This window comes from Ctenocephalides felis, unplaced genomic scaffold (genome assembly GCF_003426905.1).
Source record: "Ctenocephalides felis isolate EL2017-DRISC unplaced genomic scaffold, ASM342690v1 CF-g0.4_SCAFFOLD_03573, whole genome shotgun sequence".
Lineage (NCBI taxonomy): Eukaryota > Metazoa > Arthropoda > Insecta > Siphonaptera > Pulicidae > Ctenocephalides > Ctenocephalides felis.
The window spans coordinates 10367058-10389529 of NW_020539727.1; the positions used below are offsets into that span (position 1 = coordinate 10367058).

The following is a 22472-nucleotide window of genomic DNA, read 5'->3' on the forward strand; positions in this document are numbered from 1 at the left end:
CCGAGACGTATTGTCACCTTAGTTAATAAACCACTTGCTGTTAAATGCATATAAATACTCATAATACATAATATAGATAATTATAATACAATAATCATGGCAATTGGCAATAATCTTTAATATAAAATTTTTTTTCTTTTAGCCTACGGCAAAGTGTTTCTGGTCCGCAAGCGCGGCGGCCTTGACAACAGCAAGTTGTACGCGATGAAAGTGCTGAAGAAAGCGACCATCGTGCAGAAGAAAAAGACGGCGGAGCACACGAGGACAGAGAGACAGGTCAGTTTATTATTGTAATGAATAAAATAAGTAGATACTAGATAGTGGTGAAGGGATTATTGTATTGTTATTTAACGATAAATCAACGATTTGGAAGATAAATATTGCAGATTGTCAGATTTTGTCTAAAAGTAGATTGCATGGTGCAGAACCTTTCACCAGTTGCTTGGTAATAATTGATGTGGTACCAACTATAACAAAGTTTAATATCCATAATATCATCCATAAGGTTTTTTTATGGTTTTCAATTTGAAAGTGATGTATCCTGTTAGATCTGTTATATCTGGTTTAAAACTTAAGTGAAATATATGAAGTATGGCAAAGTTTCTAGCGTTTATTTGATATTTAATTTGAAAAGGGTAGAGCGGAGCTTGAAGGCCCATGGGTGGAAAAGTCTACCATAGATATCTCAAAAATAAGTCAGGAATATTTAAACAATATTTGAAAGTAGAGGGAAATAGATGTATAACCAACCATCACTTTGGTTTTCGGGAGTTAAACGTTAAAGTTTTAAAATCCATGACCAAAGTAGTTTCTTTTGTTGTTTGTTTCGGTTGTGAGCACTGTTATTTAATTTACGAGACTTTAATATAATTTTAGGTATACAATATTTAATTGTTCTATAAGATGTATTGTTAATTAACTTCCCGTAGAGTAAGTTAAAGTAATTGCAAAAAAATCGAAAATGAAAATTTTTATATAAATTTACGTTTCAGAGGTTTCTGAACATTTTGGTATACCTTAGAAAATATGGATGTATGTGTATGTGTGCGGATACAGTTTTCGTCCACGATTTCGGGAATCGTCCACGGTTCAATCGATTTCTATTAATCAGAAAGCATTCGATTGTTGTTGGTAAGGAGACGTGCTAATTAGTTTTTGGCATAGGCAGGTCTAGCCGTTTCGTAGATACGGCGCAAAAAGTGCTAAAAACGGTAACCCAGTTTTTAAGAGAGCGGAGCGTCAGATTTTAATAATTCTAAAAATATTTTATTTGTATTGACAAGATGAAGAACTGATTAAATTTTTAGGAAGGAAGGTCTAGCTGTTATGGACTCTCAATAAAAATAAGTTTAAAAAAATGCCTTTTGGCGGTCAAAAATGATCATTAGACATATGCATATTAAATTCAGATATTTTATAGAGATTTTAATAATGTGTACACATTTTTTGTAATTTTTTTGGGTTCCGTACCAAGATTTTTAATTTTAAAATTCACGCATATGGTTTAAACAAATGTCCTCGACAGTATGAAATAACTTATTTGAATAATTAAAAAACATTTGATTCATATTAATAATGAGACGTGCTGATTAGTTTTTGGCGAAGGCGGGACCAGCCGTTCCGAATATACGGGCAAAAAGTGCCAAAGACGGTAACTCAATTTTTAAGAGAACGGAGCGTCCGATTTTAATAATTCAAAAAACATTTTACTGCTTACAAAATTAGACAACTGTAGAAATAGGTCAGAATTAATTTTGAAAAATTAACAAGAGATCAAATATAAGTTTAGACGCTAATTACATGGTCAAAATTACAAGAAATGGTTAGGTTTTACTCACACTTTGGGCATATGGCAATGGTTTTTTCATGGAGCTACATAGGAAATTAACTGTAACATGTAATCATAATTTTTTTGAAATGAAATTCTATCGTTTCATTTAATAGAACAATATTTTTTCAGGTTTTATACGTTATATTATTGCATCATAATAATTCTGGGTTGTCTATAAAAAATCTTTGCTCGTGTTACTACTTGATATCAAAATCTGTATGGACTTTATCATTTACTTCCGACTTTATATTATATAAGACATGAAAATAAACATGAACTATTTTTACATAAAAACTATATATTAAATTAAGCACGAATTGCGTAATAAGAAAGCATTTTTTTCAAAGTGGGCTTAAACCACTTTCAAAATAAACTATTCATTATAATATAAAATAAAAAAAAGTATAATTCGTATTGAAGATTAAATATTATATTATACCAAAAGAGATTGGTTAGTTTATTGTAACAAATATAGTGAACGGTTTATTATTATTTATCGATAAATCATCTACTTCCAACATAAATAATGCTGATTGTTAGATTTGCTTAAACGTTTTCCTAGTTGATAAACCTTTCACCAGTTTCTTTGATGTTAATCTTTTAATATGAATGAAGAATTGATGTAGTATAACAACAGCTTTTAGTATCCATAAAATCGTCATGTTAGATTTATAGTTTTTAATAATAATTCATACTAAACCAAAGTCGATTTGGAGAAAGTACATCTTAACCATAATAAATCAATTCTCTTAAATTACACAAATTGAGAAAAATATTCACCAAAAAATGTTGTTCACTTCTACAAAATTTTGGTATTTAAATATTAATAGGAGAGTAATATGATTTGCTTTTGAAGCTGATCATATCTCGAAAAATTTAATTTAACAAATTTTTAATATTGATATTTATTAAAGAAGCAAATCAATCTTTTTTAGCAATGCTTTTCAGACTATACTTGGTTTTTGTACGTTTTTTTTTCAGGATATTAAATACTACTTGTAATAATGTATTCAAAATTATTTGAGCAATCAGAATTGGACCAAAAATTTCTACAAAATTCATTGACATTATTTTTTTCTTAATTGCAAAAAGCTTATTTTATTAGATGATGGTTACATAATATTTATTTATATTTATTTTTTTTATTCACAGGTATTAGAAGCTATTAGGAGTTGTCCATTTCTAGTCGGGATGCATTACGCCTTCCAAACGGACGCCAAATTACATTTAATTTTAGGTAAGAAATAAATTAAAACATTAAAATAACAAAATAGTCTTTATAAAATTTTGGTCATTTTTGAATTGTAATCTATTGCAAATTTAAAAACTTGCTTCACAAAATTTCTTAGTAAATGAAATTTTGTAAATATATAAGACTTAGCAACCAAAAGATCCATGAAAAAAAGATTGAAAAAATCTTCAAAGATTGTCAAATTATTATAATTACATATAATAATGTTTCAAAAGTAATAGATTTTTTTTCGTTTCTGGTATGCTTTAAAAATGTATTTTATATATGTAATTTTAATAAATTATAATTTATTTCAGACTATGTTAACGGTGGTGAGCTGTTTACGCATTTATATCAAAGAGAACATTTCACAGAATCAGAAGTGAGAATATATATAGGAGAAGTAGTATTGGCATTAGAACAATTACATAAGGTAAAAATAACAATAAATTATTTATTTTAATAATTAAAAGCTTTTTTTGCTTCATTACTAAAAAATAATAATAAATTTTCAATACAAAAGGCGATATAATTGGTACAAAAAAGTCATTTTTAATATGCAAAATAATATAATTCATACAAAAGACGTTTTTAACATATCACTCTAAAGATGTAGATGTACCAGTTACATTTTTATTTTAAAGAGATTTTTATGTAATTTATATAATTGCAAGTATTATTCGTAGATTATAAATCACAAGATTTTATATATGCAATTTGATTTTTAATATAATGTATGATATTTTAACATAATGTACTTCAATTTGCTTATATTTATTTGATCCACATTTTAATGCCTTATATCAACAAACAATATAATAATGTATTATCAGTATGTATTACTTATAATGATATAAATTTAATTTTATCTATTTTTCTGATTTTCAGTTAGGAATAATCTATCGAGACATAAAACTCGAAAATATTTTACTCGACCAAGACGGCCACATCGTCTTAACAGATTTTGGTCTGTCCAAAGAATTTCTTCCTGATGAAAATGATAAAAGGGCCTTCAGTTTTTGTGGGACAATCGAATATATGGCTCCAGAAGTTGTGAGAGGGGGCCCACAAGGGCACGATGTGGTAAGTAACAATATTTATAAAAAAATTTACTAGAACTCCATATTAATTGGAATGATCAAAGATTCATCTTCAGTAAACTAAATGATTAATTTGAATTATTATATTTTTATATTATATATTTTATAACTTTTATTTTAGGCTGTTGATTGGTGGTCAGTTGGAGTTCTAACCTACGAATTGTTAACAGGAGCATCGCCGTTTACTGTTGAAGGAGAAAAGAATACTCAACATGATATTTCAAAAAGGTAAAAAAATAAAAAAATAATAATATGGACTTGTCTGTAGCTTCTTGGTAAAAACTTTAGTCTTGCAAACACAGATTCCAAGTCCTCTTTCCGTCTCGGGCAGCTTGATATCAAGCAGTATTGGCATCAGTTTGATAATATAGATATAAGTCTGATTTCAAAAAAATTTTTTAAACTTTATATACTATTTGAGCTTATCTGTAGCTTCTTAGTAAAGGCTTTGGTCTTGCAATCATTGATTATATTCCCTTATCATACAGCTTGATATCAAGCAGTATTGACATGAGTTTGATAATATAGATATAAGCCTGGTTTTAAATAAAATATTTATACTTTATATACCATTTGAGCTTATCTGTAGCTTATTAATAAGAGCTTTGGTCTTGCAATCATAACCATTCTATTCCCTTACAGCTTGATATTTATTTATTATTTATTATTTATTAATTTTACAAGCCGTCGGTATAATATTTAATATTATAATAAGGCTTAAGTCAATATTTTATAGGTTTAATATAATTTAATTAATTATTAGCTATTTAATTACTTAATTTATTTACTATAAACCTATTTATATTTACTTAATTATAATTTTTTTTTTTAATATAACTAGTTTGTTTGTTATAAGTGTTTTTTAAAAATTTAATAAGTAATTTTAATAAGCTTTACAATACATACTTTTACAATATTAACAAATTTTAGGTTATTTTATGATATTTTAACAAATTTGAGTATCTTATATTATTATAATTATTATTATTATTAATATTATCATTATCATTTTTATTATTATTGTTAAATATTTTTACAATTTTTTTTCTTTTACAAATTTTTAGGTATTTTGATAAAGGAAATATTTTGTTTCACAATTTTTAAGTGTTTTTAAATATAAGTTTTTGGTTAACTAATTATTAAGTATTTTAACAATAACAGTCGAAATAAAAAAATTAAAATTTTGTTTCACAATTTTGAAGTGTTTTGAATTATAAGTTTTTAGTTAACTAATTATTAAGTATTTTAAAAATAACAGACTTATGAAAAAAATAATTAAAAAAAAAAAAAAAAAAAAAAAAAAAAAAAAAATGTTTCTCAAATTTTTTGTTTTTTAAATTGTAAGTGTTTAATTAACTAATTATTAAGTATTTTAACAATATAACAATAACAGTTATATAAAACAAATAAAAAGAAAAAATAAACAAAGAAAGAAATAATAATAATAATAGTAATTTAGAAGTATTTAGTTTAACGAACGAATTATATTGTCACGAGCATAGTAGACATAGACATGGCTGGTAGGTGACATCAGTTAGTTTGGGCCCGTAGGTTCGTAGGGATTTTTGCCATCGTCGATCCATCGATCTTGCTGCTGCCTGTAATAGAGAAATTTCTTCGAGCGGGAAAAGTCGCGTTAATGATTAGTTGAGATTTTCGGGAAAGTAATTTGAAAAATCGAAATTTAAAAACTCCAGAGGGCTATAAAAAGTTAAATCCTTTAACGCATTACTTAGTACTTTATGAAATTTCTTGTTATCAAGGGTACGAACACGTAACGGCAGTTTATTCATAAATTGTATACCCATACCGCAGATAGTATTAAAGGAACTGTGTAGTTTATAAGTCTTACCTTTAATTATTTTATGTCTCGTATTGTGCTTGGTATTTGACATCGAAGACAAATTAAAAGAGTCTGGATTATTTTTTATGAAATTAAGTGTGACTAGAACAAATATACTCGGTACTGTTAAAATTTTATGTTCATTGAAGATATTACGGCATGATGTCTTGGAGGATAGTGAAAAAATTATTCGAATTGCTCTCTTTTGAAGTTTAAAAACTTTAATTAGTTCATTAGAGAAACCCCAAAATTGGATACCGTAAGCAATGTGTGAATAAAAGTTTGCGTAATAAATAGAAAGTAAACTGGATATTCCAATTTTTGATTTAAGGGTTCGATATCAAGCATCAGTGATATCAGATTGATAATATAGATATAAGCCTGATTTTAAATAAATTTTATAAACTTTCTATACTATTTGAGCTTATCTGGCATGGTGGCAAGAGCTTTGGTCTTGCAACCATAACCAATCTATTTCCTTACAGCTTGATATCAAGCATCAACGATATCAGATTGATAATATAGATTAAAGTATGTCAAATAATTTTTTTAAACTTTATATACCATTTGAGCTTATCTGTAGCTTCTTGGTAAGAGCTTTGGTCTTGCAACCATAGCCATTCTATTCTCTTACAGCTTGATATCAAGCATCAGTGATATCAGATTGATAATTTAGATCAAAGTATGTTAAATAAATTTTTTAAACTTTATATACCATTTGAGCTTATCTGTATCTTCTTGGTAAGAGCTTTGGTCTTGCAATCATAGATTATATTCCCTTATCATACAGTTTGATATCAAGCAGTATTGAAGTGTTATTAGATTAAAAATATGGGTTTAATTATGTTTTTAAATGAATACAGCTTTTACTATTAGATATATCTAACATTGATAATGTTATAAAAAAGAGCCTCCTGGACAACCATTGGGTTGCCTGGTACTAATGATAGATTACAAGAAATTGCATCACAACAGCTCATAGTTATAAGAATAGTTCTGATTGCAAATCAAATAAAAAAACAAACATACTGTTCATTAAATATATGAATATGAACATACAGCAACACTTTGTTTTAAATGATAGACTTTGATATGTCTCATCATCAGTGTGACATGTTCTATTATTAAGTTGATTTACCAAATGTAGATAAATATAAGAAGTTTCATTTTTATTATTTTTTAGGATTTTGAAAACCTCGCCACCAATTCCTGATGATTTGGGAAAAGATGTTCGAGATTTTATAAGTCGTTTGCTTGTCAAAGATCCACGCAAAAGACTTGGTGGGGGCAAAGCAGACGCTTCTGAAGTCAAATCTCATAGTTTTTTCAAAGTAAGTTGGAAATGATTTATTTTTTATAATCTAAATATATTAATTAACACACACACATATTTTTGTATTTTAATTTCATTTAATGCGGAATTGAAAAATACATACAGCCCTAGTTCTTCACCTTCTTACCACAATATTGTCATAGTAACCCCTTATTTTGTAATAGTCATTTGAGTAATAAAAATTTAAAAAATATTTTCTACCCCTTGATAACTAAAAAATTATAAATGCATCTGAGTTTATTTCCAAGAAAATTTTTCTAAGTTTGTGACAAATCTGAAATTTTTTTGCAAAAAGTATTTATTTTTCTTATATAAGAGGACATCATTTTTATATAAATTATATATCAGTCATGATTTAAATGCTTTTATTTCCTAATTACATTTAATTTAATTTCAAAATAATTACTTATTTGTACAAACATGATCGCTTTTTTAGTACATCGTACTTTTATAGTACTTCCTCCAATTAATTTTTGTGGTAAATTTTCTATATATATATATATATATATATATATATTCAATTTTTATATTTTCTATACATTTCCATTGTTGTTATCTTTGAACATTTTGAATTTTGTATAACTTGTTTTACTTTATAATATTTTTGTTGTTAATTTTTATCAAAGAAATTTAATATTTAGTTCATATTTTTTTATATTATTATTTGTCCTTTTATTACCTGAGGGAAGGTCAATTTTTTTTTAGAAACATTAGAGTGCTTAATATTTTTTCTTAAAATAAATAATATTCATTTTGCACTTCCGTTAATCTCTGTTATGAAATATATTAACAGTGAGAATAAAAGTGCTAGATTAATTTGTAACTATGCTTAAATAAATTTTAATATAATTTATTATGTTAAAAACACTTATGCAGTTGCAACATATTAATAATATACAACAAATTGAATTTGCCAAACATTAAATGAAAATTGAACCCTGATAATATTTTTGAGATGTATGATATACCATTTATTTCTTAGTAAAGAGAAACATCATAATTTAATATAGTATATTTTTTATTGATTTTAAAGATATTAGTTTGTTTAAAAATCCTAAAAAGTTTTAAAATATACTCAGGAGGCTGAAGAAAAAAATATTTAGATTTAGTAATATTTAGATTTAGTTGTATATTATTAAGTCAGCTAAAAGCAAATGCAATATTTTCAATACATATGAGTATATTCATTCATTTAATAATTTTAATTGAATAAAAAATATTCAGCTCTGATGATATATGATTATGATTTCTCTTATTCTGAACTGAAATCTTTCTCCTTTATCTTAAAAAAAAATTACTATCCTTATGTTACTAGATGTTATATTATTTAGCAGTTATAACAGATATTGTAAAAAAATCAAAAAAATATTTATTCAATTTTTCAATTATTATATTTAATTTATTATAGAAGTATGCACTTATTTAATTATTTTAAAATTGAAATATTTCACTTTTTACCTTGATAACTATTTTTTTCCAAATGGTAAATACTCAACAAATATTGAAGCATACAAAAATATAAAAATTAGTTCTGAAAATACATTTAAAAAATAATTGAAAAATTAAGTTTAGAATTTTTTGTAGAAAAAAAGGAGGTTTTTAGTTTAGAAATTTAGAAATCATAATTAATAACATATATTTTTGAATGACTTAATGACACAAAAAAAAAAATTGTGGTTATGTAACAAAAAAAAAAAACTTGTGTGGTTATGTAACAAATTTTAAATCGTTTTAGTTTTTTTTTAGTATATTGTTAACTACAATTATCATAATGTCTGTATTATTTTTATATGAAGTATGTTGATAATGATATGTTGCTATCATGATTTTAAAATTACCAGTTAAAATTGCAGAAATAATTAAATTTGGATTAATATTTATATACTTACGTGCAAGAATGTTCAATTTTGATAATGTGACTTTTTGTTTAAAATGCATTTGTATTTTTATAGTTGTATACTATATAAAGTCCTTATACTTGATCCGTACAGATTTCCCTTATACTCATATGTCTTATCTATTTTGTTCCATCAATTCATGTATTTTTCAGAAAATCAACTGGAACGATCTGGCAAATAAACGTATACCAGCACCATTCAAGCCCAACATTAGGGACGAATTGGACACCAGTAATTTCAGCGAAGAATTTACCAAAATGCTTCCTACTGACTCACCAGCCGTTGTACCTCAAAATACTGAAAGACTGTTCAAAGGTAGTAAAAAAATAATTTAAATTAATAAAGTTTTTATATTTTATTATTATTAATTGTTTCAGGATATTCTTATGTATCACCAAGTATTCTGCTGACGAAAAATGTTATTTCCGATGATGATATTTATAAGAGACTGAATCAAAATCACAATGATGTGCGTCCAGACATTGAAAGACTGATGAAATATAAAGTTTGGGTAAGAAAAAAAAATTAAATCTCATGTTAAGAGCCAGGCTTATAGGTTCGTATGTAAAAAGGTCCACCATCTCAAGAATATGCAAAGTATAAATTTATTTTAGTGGTACTATTTTAAAGTACAGGGAAAAAGATGTGTAACTAGTCATCACCAGTTGGTGATGTAAGCCAGTTGGGTCCGTATGTAAAAAGGTTCACCATCTCAAGAATATGCAAAGTATAAATTTATTTTAGTGGTACTATTTTAAAGTACAGGGCAAAAGATGTGTAACTAGTCATCACCAGTTGGTGATGTAAACCAGTTGGGTCCGTATGTAAAAAGGTTCACCATCTCAAGAATATGCAAAGTATAAATTTATTTTAGTGGTACTATTTTAAAGTACAGGGCAAAAGATGTGTAACTAGTCATCACCAGTTGGTTGAGCATAATTATTGAAATTCGATATTGATCTTTGTGTCCTTATAGCTCTTACCATCTCTGTTACCTAATGTGTTTTTATCTTTTTTTTAGGACTCAGCATTTTATGATAAATATGAACTGATGCCTCGAATAATTGGGGATGGATCATTCAGCATTTGTGTCGAATGCAGACATAGGACCAGCAGTCAAATTCATGCTGTCAAGATTGTCAAAAATACCACTGACTGCACCAATGAAATCAACATGTTGAAGCTGTGCCAGGGACATCCCAATATTGTTAAACTTATCGAAGTGTTGAAAGACGAGGTGAGGAAATGATAATTGATTGAAATTGTTAATTTATTTATAAAATATGGAAATTGTAATAACAGTTATTATTTAATGTGTTTATTATTTTTACAGGTGAATACATACATAGTCTTAGAGAATTTAACCGGTGGTGAACTTTTGGACAGAATTAGGTATCAAAAAAAGTTCACTGAAAGACAAGCGAGTCAGATTTTCAAACAATTAGTTTCAGCAGTGAATTACATTCATCGCAAAGGGATTGCACATCGAGATCTGAAACCAGAAGTAAGTAATTGCATAAAAAAACTAGTGGTGAATGGCATTGTGTCTTAAGGCAAATTGCTGGAACTTTCTGTATCAAAAATTATTATTTTTTTAAAAACGATTAACATTTTTGGAAAAAAATTACTTCGAAAAAATTAGATTTTTGAGAAATTACTATTAGATTTTTGCGATTACTATAACTTGGCTTACGGGAAGTTAATAATACGTATTATATTTTTTTATATTAATCATTTGTTTTTTGTTATTTTCAGAATATTATTTTCCAATCTACCAAAGATGAAATAGTTAAGATCATAGATTTTGGATTTGCAAGAAAGTACAATTCAAAACAACAGTTACCGTTTGTGAATAACAACGCCATATATAAATACTCAAAAGGTAAGTGGAATAATTTATTTATTTATTTATTTATTTATTATATGCCAATCGGCTATAATATAAAAAAAGAGAATAATAAAAAAAGAGTGCGCGTAAGGTTCACACGCGATTGAAATAAAACTTATTTGCTACTGTACAAGATTGTATTCAAGTAAAAATAAATACATCATATAACAATTTTGAATAATGTTTATTAGTAATATGGTAACACTCATGTTGCACACATTTATCAGTGTCGACCATTATACACATTTATATAATGATAAATTATAAATTATATATTTATAATAACATTAAAAATATGTATAATAATTAAAAGCAATAATGTAATTAAAGTCATACTTCAAATATAACATGATCGGTTTGTCATTGCAATAAGCATTTAGAAATGAACCTTCATTAGAGAAATGAAGTAATTGCTGATTAATAAATTCTATAATATTCGTTCACACAGTAGATTATGTAAAATAACGGCTAGAGAATTATTGTTGTCAACTTCACTTATCATGTAATTGTGTTTGAAGAACGTCATGTAATTAAAATTAGCATACATTCATTGACTGCTTGTATTTTTTTTTACTTTTTCGCTGGCGATATAATCTCATTCTTTGAACAGCTGTTATTATCTGTCTTGCCTAATAAATATTTTTCATTTTAATATCTTCAAAGATTTATAGAAACTACGAATAATATAGAAATCATTTCTAATCAATAAACTTACGTTTAGGACACGGCCCAAATGTTTAATTTGTTTTATTATGTTCAAGGAACAGGGTATATTAATATTCTTCTGATTCAGGCATGTTTCATTAAATCAAGATTTGTACTACGATGTAACTTTAAAATGTTTTTTTATCTATGCCGATTTCCTTGTTGATGCCGGCACGCATACAACGGCAGATCTCTATTCACATACACGATGACTAATGACAATCGACCCGTATTGAAAAGATTTCATCGAGAGCGATTGACGTACAGTTCGGGCGTAACGCATTTTCGTTGCATTTGTACGGATTTACACTCTAGTCGCGCCTAAAAAAGTTTTACTTCAAAAATTATTAACTTTTAAATTAATGTGTGATTTAATTCTATTACATCTTTTTTTAGCTTTCAACAAATCTACAACACCATCATCAGCCACCATGAAAACGAACAGTCCCCTTCAAGCCGTTCCTTTAAGAAAATTCGGAAACTCACCAGGAACACCTCAGCATCACCAGCAATATCGGTTCGAATCCCAGGATTTGGAATCGCCTCAGGATTGCCAAGATGGAATGCTGACACCATGTTTTACTTTGGAATACGCAGCACCAGAAGTTCTGGACGTCTCGATTAGGAATCACAATACTGGTAATACAAATGGCAAGAAACATCAACATCAGAAGCATTCGGAGAAGATCAAGGGGTATTCGGAGAGCTGTGATTTGTGGAGTTTGGGGGTAATCTTGGTAAGTTTTATTTATTTATTTGAAATAAGGTAAATGTACTATATTGAGTTGAGGATCGTTTGACTTTTGAAGATGATTTTTGGAAGTAGGGAAAGTGAATGAATCAAAACTGTACATTTTATAGATGAGACCTATAATATTACTACAGAATAAAATTTTGAATAGTAGAATTTTATTTATAGAAATAATCGATATTTTTCTGATATTTTTTTTGAATGATTCAAATCAGGCACTCCATTCTCCAAAACTGAATTGCAATTTTTTGTATTTTCTGTTCAATATTTTCGAAACGGCTGGACCTGCTTTGCCAAAAACAAATCAGCATGTCTCCTCATCAATAGAAATCGAATGTTTTTCAATTTTTTTTAATTAAACAAAATCGAAAATGACATTTTTTAAATATCTCTAAAGGTTTCTGAACATTTTGGCATACCTTAGAAAAATAATACCGCCGGCGATTTCGACAAACCGATTTGAATAATTCAAAAAACATTCTATTCGTATTGATAAGGACACGTGCTGATTAGTTCTTGGCAAAGGTAGGTCTATCCGTTCCGAAAATACGGGGCAAAAAGTGCCAAAAACAGTAACTTAGTTTTTAAGAGAACGGAGCGTCCGATTTTAATTATTCAAAAAATATTTTACTTGTTTTGACAAGATGAAGAATTGATTAAATTTTTGGGAAGGCAGGTCTAGTGGTTTTGGAGATCTAGTGAAAAAAAGTAAAAAAAAATGCCGTTTGGCAGTCAAAAATGATCATTAGACAGCGACATATACACATCAAATTGTGGGAGTAGTAATGATTATGATAATATATTTAATTAGAAACTCCCAACATAATAAAAAAATATAAATTTATTAACTGTAAAAATATTTTGATATCAAAAATATACATGACATGTCCCATTGTTTTTTACAAATCAAAACCAGCCTGCTTGATATCGCCACACACTCCCTGCCCAGTGTTGATCTCACAGTTTAAAAAAAAATACAGGGAAACACGTTATAAAAATGTGGTGGGAAAGCAGATTATAGCAGACCAGTGTTGTAATACTGGTCAATTACAAATTTCCATGTTTCGTCAGCAGATCCACCGTATGTGGTGATTAAACCTGCCATCAACTCCATATTCTGCATAATGTTCTCGATCTAATGGGTATTAGTTATATCAGAATAACTTAATGTTTAGAATGCAATATTTTGGGTACAGTTTCCATTTCTGCAAGCGTTGCTTCGTATCTGATGAGTTCCGATCAGAGAAAGAAGTTGGCTCTTTATCCAAATCAGGATCATTGGTTGACATAAGAGTCCAGAATTGTGGAATCCAATAAATTATGTCAAATTTTGTTTTGATTCGTCGTTGTCACCGATAATGGGAGGTAGCATTATAAGACGATTTGTTGAGTTAACAGAGAAAGAGAGGTTGAATTGCATTCCAATGAAAAGTTCAGGCTCCAAATTATTTTTTCTGTCAGCAATAAACACTGAGGTCTGGGCAGGGCCGGATTTAGAAATTTGGCGCCCCGGGGCACTGACAAAAATGCCGCCCCATCCCTGAAATTTTACGAACTTTCGAACTTTTTTTTAAAGCAATCGCGCTGCTTCAGCTGCGTAGGGACAAAATATAGAAGCGTGTAAGCGCCGCGTCGCAGTCTAACGGATAAACAATGTTACAGAACGCATATAAATGTAAACAAAATTTATACTTATTAACATATTTTTAAAATATCTGATAATTTGATGTGCATATGTCTTGTGATCACTTTTGTCCACCAAATATTTCTTTTACAAATGCTTTTATTGGATTATCGAAACCGCTAAACCTGCCTCCCACAAATTTAAGCAGTTATTTATTCTGTAATTTATTTTGAATGATATAGGACGCTTCTTTTCTCAAAATCTGAATTATCATTTTTGGCATTTTGGCCCATATCTTCAAAACAGTTGGACCTGTCTTGGCCAATAACTAATCAACGCGTCTCCTTATCAATAGGAATTGTATCATTCAAATCGGTTGATCCGTGTTCCCGGAATCGACTTAAATAATTAAAAAATATTAGATTTGTATTGATGGGGAGACGTGCTGATTAGTTTTTGGCAAAGGCAATTACGAAAAATGGTAATTGAGTTTCGATATTTCTTCTCTGAAACAGCTACGCTTTGCAAAAAGTTCATAATTTTCAAAAAATTTCAAAGTACAAAAAATGTGTTTTAAAAGTCAATTTTTTTCATTTTTCAAAAAATTGAAAAGCTCTTTATAAAATGTAATTATTAGTACGGGATGTTTCAATAATTTGTCTTAAAGCACAAGGCCATGAGTCACTAGTTAAATTTTTTTTCGACGCTATAAGCTTGGAAGTGCACAAGTTCGTCATTTTAAGAGGGCTCGAGAACTGAAGTAAATTTTTTTCTTAAACTTTCAGCTTGTTTACGGATCTTTATTTTAGCCAAATTGCCAAATTTAATAACTAGTGAACCAATTTGATAATTTACGTTCGGAGAGGGAGGCAAGGCAAAATAATAAATTTTAATAATCGGTTATTTCAACCCAAATTTTGCATTGCAATCGTATTATGTTTTGTTAATTACTATAAATTATTATAAATATAATAATAATTATATTTCTTGAAATACAAAAATGTTGTTAAAAAAATTGATTATATTGTATAGAATTTTTTATCTATTTACTATCCAAATTTTGCCGCCCCCAAAAATTTGCCGCCCTGGGCAGTAGCCCCGATTGCCCCTACTGTAAATCCAGCACTGGGTCTGGGTATACCAAATGAGTAACCTCGGAAGTCTGATCCAGATAGTAAGTGCGTTAACTATGATGGATTGGACTGGACGTACCTTAAAGGCCGTCTCTGAAGACCAGTGATATGGTGCTGCGTCAAAATCAATTTTTCTTAAATCTTCGAAAAATAAAACTCCTTTATCTTCATCTCCATCGTCGTGAGTCACCAATGTGGGAGTAGTAATGATTATGATAATATATTTAATTAGAAACTCCCAACATAATAAAAAAATATAAATTTATTAACTGTAAAAATATTTTGATATCAAAAATATACATGACATGTCCCATTGTTTTTTACAAATCAAAACCAGCCTGCTTGATATCGCCACAAAATTATTAATATTTTATGGAGATTTTAATGTATATCAATTTTTTGTACATTGCCTTGGGTTCCGTAACATCGTTTGTCTGTAAGACGGCGACTTATTAAATATTTTCACAAATTAAAAATTTCTCAAAAATCTAAGTTTTCCAATGTTTAAAAAACAAATTAATCCTTTTTAAACAAAATAATTTTTGGGACGGGAATTTTCAGCAATTTTCTAATGTTTGCCAAAATAGTAGAAACCTCTGAAACGTAAAAATATATAAAAATTTGCATTATTATTTTTCTTGCAATTGCTATAACTTGCTTTGCGGAAAGTTCTACTATTTTTATAAAAATTAAATGAAAGAAAACACTAATGTGCCAAAATGCATTTATATCATAATAAAACAAATACAAATCAAAAATACTGTAAAACATTGTTTATCCAAAAAATACTCTAAAATAAAATTTGTAAAAAACAATTCAAAATTGGATTTTGAACTTTTGTACATTTTCTGAATAATATAAAAATAAGGACAATATTTTTCTAATAAAATCACATTTTCTTTGGGGATAATTAGATAAAAATATGGGAGGAGATAATTAGATAAAATATCTTAATAAATTTAATTAATTTAAAATTTTAATTTAATAATTTTTCTAATAAAATCACATTTTCTTTGGGGATAATTAGATAAAAATATGGGAGGAAATAATTAGATAAAAATATGGGCATTTGTATTTCAATGGGTTTGAGGTTAGTTAAAAAAATCTATAATTTTGTTGACCTGTTGCTCTGTTAGTAACTCTGATGGATTGATAAATTTTTTATCATGCATTCAAATTTTCCTCTGGATGATTTGGATTTCGGCATTTGTTAAATTTAAGTAGACATTGTAAATTCCACTTGTTTCCTGGCTTGAAAGAAAGAAAATCCTTGCGAATCTTTCAGTATTAACCTTTTCTAAGCTTGTCCCTTTTTCATTGGCGTCTTTTTTTAGTACAAGTGCATTCGCTCTTGGCCCTTGATTTGGATCTGCGTGATCTCGACCTTTTTTTGGTTTTAGACTTGGATCTAGTCCGGGATCTGTAGGGTCTTGCACTTTCACATCGCCGTTTTTGGTCAAGCTTTTTCCTTTGTCTAAGGGCTTGATTGATGTAAGTCAGCTTCTCGCAACGGGTCATACGATTCCAACGACGGGCACCACGGACTGTGCACTGATAAAAAAAAAATTATACTTTATTATAGACATGAACAAAATTATTTTTTTTTATTTTACCATATAATATACAACTGTCTTTAGTCGACATCTAATAAATTTAAAGATAATATGGTTAAATCACATGTGACAAGTAAATGACAAAGGTAGAAGTAGCCAGTCTTCAGAACCGAAAGTTCTCTTCAAATAAATCTATACATATAAATAAAGTTTGTTTGTAATATTGAAATATCCATCCATCAAATACTTGCAAATGGAAATAAATAGGGTATAGGTAGTAATTTAACATTCTTTCAATTTTTGTGTGTCTCTTTGTTTGGCCTAATGTCCAGAACGGCTGGACCGATTTTAACAGGATTGTCATTGGCAGGTAACAGGTAGAGAAAAGTATCTTATACGTACTATACTTTTTTATCTCATTTAGCTGGACCCAAGATTTCAAAAATTTAAAAACCATTCGATGTATTTCGATGAGGACTAGCGTTTATCAATTTAGCGCGACGATTAGCCAAGCCGTTTCTTTATAAATCGCAGAAAAGTGAAAAAAAAATTGTCCACGTCTTAGCCCGCAATTCTGAATCGATTTTGAAAATTCAAAAACCGTTCGAAAGATATTGGTTGGGAATCTACCTGATTAGTTTTTGGTAAAGATCGGGCGGGCCGTTTTCTTGTAATAAAGTGTTAAAAAAATTTTTCGACGATTCTTATGATTTTTTGACGCTAGATACCATAGTCTTATAGATTATACTAAAATATTACGGCCCTACGACAACTCGTTTAACTTTAAAAATTCGTCAAATTTTGCAAAAAATAGCATTGTTTTTTGGCATTTATCAAAATTAGACCTTTGATCGACGTTTTCTCAAAAACGCCTAAACCGATTTCAGAAATTTAAAAGCCATTTGATGTATCTCAATGAGGACAAGCGTTTGTCAGTTTTGTGCGACGATCTGCCGAGCCGTTTTTTTGTAATTTGTAAAAAAGTGTTCAACTTTTCGTCTACATTTAATAAGGCGTCCAGGTTTGGCCGGGACAGTCCCGGATTTTCACCTTGTGTCCCGGGTTTTTTCTACAAGCAATATTTGTCCCGGATTTGGATTTTTGTCCCGGATTGTCCCGGGTTTTCGAAAAGTATAGCTGACATTGAATTTTTGCTCTTACTTGATAATATAATTACAACTATCTATCAAATATCTGACAAAAATCTGTACAACTAGTATGCCTGTATGAAAAGGGTTAAAGTAGGCTCTCACATTCATAATTTTGAACATTTATTTTAAATTTTACGAGAACTAACAAAAAAAAATAAAATTACTTCTTGACTGCTTGGAATACCTAAGTTCTAATTATTTTTAAATAATTATGATAAAAATTGAACAAAATTTTATAATAAGTTTGAGATCTGAAAAAAACAGATCCAAAATTATATGTACTAGTTGAGTAAATGTTGTAATACAACATTTAATCAAATAATGAAGTTCTTGATCAGTAATTTTGATTTAAATAGTTATTCATGCATTCTTAAATAGCATTTGTTATTTTAAAATCATACTAAATTTTTCAGTATTCACATTCCCCCAAAAATTCATCAAAGTTTAAGAAAATGAGTAGTTTTTTTGACGTTTGTTAAAATTAAAATTTTAATTTACTTAGTAAAACGATAGAGTGCTTGGTCTTAATGAACATACTAAACCATTGAAGTCCTACGGAAACTGGTTCAATTATAAAAAATATTGATTTTTGAAAATTTGCTTTTAAAAAATACTCCGAGTTAACGTGTTCGTTCGTTTTCAATTATGTGTAATAAATCCACTCGGAATACTTTTAATCACTTATAAATTAATTTATTTTTTATTGAGTAAGTCGATTATTTACACATATCGGGAAGTTCATGTAACTTGCCTCAAGGCAAAATACCAATACCAACTAGTTTTATTTATTCTCACCTCCACCATCGGCATTCCCTTATGGGTCGCTCGGAACACTCGTAGGAAATTAAAAAACGGGTTTGTCGTGATTTTATCCCTTGTGCAAATTTTCATCCTTTGGCATGATCCTTTGGTGCCTACCATATTGCACTTCATGCGCCTTTTTCCTGCGCCTGCAGGTTGCAGGGGCGGACTTTGCCCTTTGTTTTCTGGGGGGTGCTGGAGAGTTGCACGTCGTTTCATAGGCCTAATAATTTATAATGATATATTAAATATATTCATTTGTTTATACACGCTTCATTATTGATGTAATAACTAGTGGGGCGCATGGCATCGTGCCTTAAGGCAAATTGCTGGAACTTCCCGTACCAAAAATTATCTTTTTTTTTAAAAGATTAACATTTTTGAGAAAAAATTACTTTGAAAAAATTAGATTTTTGACAAAAACTTACTTTTTTGGAACATTTTCGATATGGATATTTTATGGATATTTTGGAAATTCTGTACTTTTTTTCAAAGCAATCGTACTGCTTTAACTGCATAGAGACGAAATTATGAAGCGCGTAAGCGCCGCGTCGCTGTCTAACGGATAATCATTGGTACGGAACCCATAGGAATGTAAACAAAATTTATACTTTTGTTAAAATCTCTATAAAATATCTGATAATTTGATGTGCATATGTCTAATGATCATTTTTGATCGCCAAATGGCATTTTTTTTACTTTTTTCACTAGATCTCCGAAACCGCTCCTGCCTTCATGAAAATTTGATTAGTTCTTCATCTTGTTAATGCAAGTAAAATGTTTTTTGAATTACTAAAATCGGACGCTCGAAATCGTTCTCTTAAAAACTGAGTTACCGTGTTTGTCACTTTTTGCCCCATATCTTCGGAACGGCAGACCTGCCTTCGCCAAAAACTAATCTGCACATCTTCTTATCAATACGAATCGAATGTTTTTTGAATTATTCATATCGCTTCATCCGTGTTCTCGAAATCGTCGACGAAAATTTGTATCCGCACACACACAAACATACACGCACACACACATACATCAATTTTTTCTAAGGTATGCCAAAATGTTCAGAAACCTTTGAAACGTAAAGATATATAAAAATTTTCGTTTTCGATTTTTTTGCAATTACTTCGATCAACAAGACATAAATTTAACTGACTATTAAAAATAACTTTAGTTGATCATCAAGTAGAGTTGATTTGTCTAAGTAATCGATTTAAAAAATTAAAAAAACTGAATTACTATAACTCCATCCGATAAATTCCTGAAGTAGTATAAAAGACAAAAAAATCTGTCAACAGACTAGATTTTGCTAGACTATTTTATGTCCTAATTATTAATACCGTGCTTTTCTGAGGTGGCTGGTGTATCAGATTTTTTCTCGGCAACGACACGTAGGAAGCAAAAAATCTTACCTTACTGAAAACAAGAGAAACATACTGTTAGTAAGCACTGCTATGAATTTAATTGAAAATAAAATGTTATTAATGTTACTAATAAATGTTAAAATAATGTTACTAATGAATCAGTAAAAATTGTCTCTGGTGAGCCATTTCATATATGTATGTAAAAATTGTGGTTTTACAAAAAATAAACAATTTAAAAAAAAATCTATCAGCTGTATCATATTTTTTATTTTACGCAGACATTTATGGAATTATATTTCATAGCCTGTTACGTTACTACTCGCGCAAAAATAATTAAAAAGTCAATCATGTCACATTTTATGCATTGTTTGGTAGCAATCTTTGGTCTATCAGTTTGAAATTGTCAGTTCCATTTTTATTTCTAAATTTTGAATTATATTTTTACCAATCATCTGTTTCTGGTTGGTCAACATCCAGGTCGTCGACTTCCTCTTCCTCAGATGTATCTTCCGGTCCTCCAGACTCTTCAGACATCTCTCTTTCCGACATTGGAGAAATTACGATTTAAACTCAAATGATTAACAAAAATTTAGTTATTTCTCAAAATTTTATTGTACGGATTCAACATGCTATAAATTTGGATTTATGTAATTATGTAGTACTCTAAAAAAAAGTTTTCCAAACAATTTTGTCCAGTATATCAAAAATATATAAAATTTTGTTTTTTGATTCAAAGCCAATGCGATAGGAAAAACAAAATTTATTTTATTTTTGGCTGTCTTTGTGATTTATGGAAATATTTTTTTTTTATTTTATTTTCATTCTGCAATCTATAAAAATAATTTATGGAAATATAACTGAAAAATAAACTAGTTGGTTTTGGTATTTTTCCTTGAGGCAAGTTACATGAACTTACTGATATGTGTAAATTATCGACTTAATCAATAAAAATTAAATTAATTTATGAGTTATTAAAAGTATTCCGAGTGGATTTATTACACATAATTGAAAACGAACGAACACGTTAACTCGGAGTATTTTCTAAAAGTAAATTTTCAAAAATCAACAATTTTTATAATTGAACCAGTTTTCCGTAGGACTTTTAAAGTTAGGTTTAGTATGTTCATTAAGACCAAGTACTCTATCGTTATTCCAAGTGAATCGTTCAATTTTAATTTTAACAAACGTCAAAAAAACTACTCATTTTCTTAAACTTTGATGAATTTTTAAAATTAAACTACTTGTCGTAAGGCCGTAATATTTTAGTAATTCCTATAAGACCATGATATATATCACCAAAAAAAGTTCCATAAAAACCGGCATAATTTTTTTTTCAACAGTTAATTACAAGGAAACGGCTCGGTAGATTTTCATCTAAAACTAATCAGTACCATTCTCAACTAATATCTTTCGAACAGTTTTTAATTTTTTAAAATCGATTCGGTAGTATGAGCTTTTCGTGGACGAAAAGTTTAACACTTTTTTTCAAATTACAAAGAAACGGCTCGGCAGATCGTCGCACAAAACTGACAAACGGTAGTCCTCATTGAGATACATCGAATGGCTTTTAAATTTTTGAAAACGTCGATTTACGACAAAAAATCTGTTCACATAACACATTTTCAAATTTGGTCTCATTGATTCAGAATGGCTTGAAACGTCGAGAAGACATAAAATTAGCAAATCGTATTTTTTGATTCTCCTTCGAGAAGTTAATTAAACGTTTTTGTAAAAAGGTATTAAAATTAATTTGATATCAAGTTCTGGTGTTCTAAATATTTTATGAAGTTTCAACAAAATTTGAGCCTTCGTTGGCGTTTTCTCCAATTCCAAAAATTTAAACACCATTTTATGTAACTCGATAAGAAATTGCGTTGATTAATTTTGCTAGAGGATCGATCAAGCCGTTTCTTTAGAATAAGTAGGAATTTACAATAAATTTTTGACTAGGTTTTTCTAAACAATCTTGAACCAATTTTAAAAACTCAAAACCTATTTGAAGGATTTTGGTTGGGAATCGCGTTGATCAGTTTTTAGTAAAGATTGGCCGGGTCATTCATTCACCACTATTTTTAATGGGATTCAACTTCAATTGATGTGATATTGCTAAATTATATTTTCAAATAAGTAAAATATCGGAATAATATTAATGCCTTATAGCTTATGAGGCAATTCTGCCGTAAAAGAGCTCATAAAATAGCGTTATCAAATTTACAATCAAGGAATAATGTAATGATAACAGAATTATCATAACATTATTCCTCCCTTGTTT

At 28.7% G+C, this 22472-nt stretch overlaps 1 protein-coding gene across 1 annotated transcript in view; it reads left to right on the top strand.

Moving 5' to 3' along the window:
* The window catches only part of LOC113389014 (ribosomal protein S6 kinase alpha-5-like), a 155062-nt gene that overhangs the window by 109421 nt on the left and 23169 nt on the right, over nucleotides 1–22472 (top strand). The window contains exons 9-15 of the mRNA XM_026626048.1: nucleotides 7189–7336; nucleotides 9389–9551; nucleotides 9614–9747; nucleotides 10258–10473; nucleotides 10570–10740; nucleotides 10992–11118; nucleotides 12226–12566. Of these exons, the coding sequence (XP_026481833.1) occupies nucleotides 7189–7336; nucleotides 9389–9551; nucleotides 9614–9747; nucleotides 10258–10473; nucleotides 10570–10740; nucleotides 10992–11118; nucleotides 12226–12566 (1300 nt within the window). The remainder of the gene's footprint in view (nucleotides 1–7188; nucleotides 7337–9388; nucleotides 9552–9613; nucleotides 9748–10257; nucleotides 10474–10569; nucleotides 10741–10991; nucleotides 11119–12225; nucleotides 12567–22472) is intronic.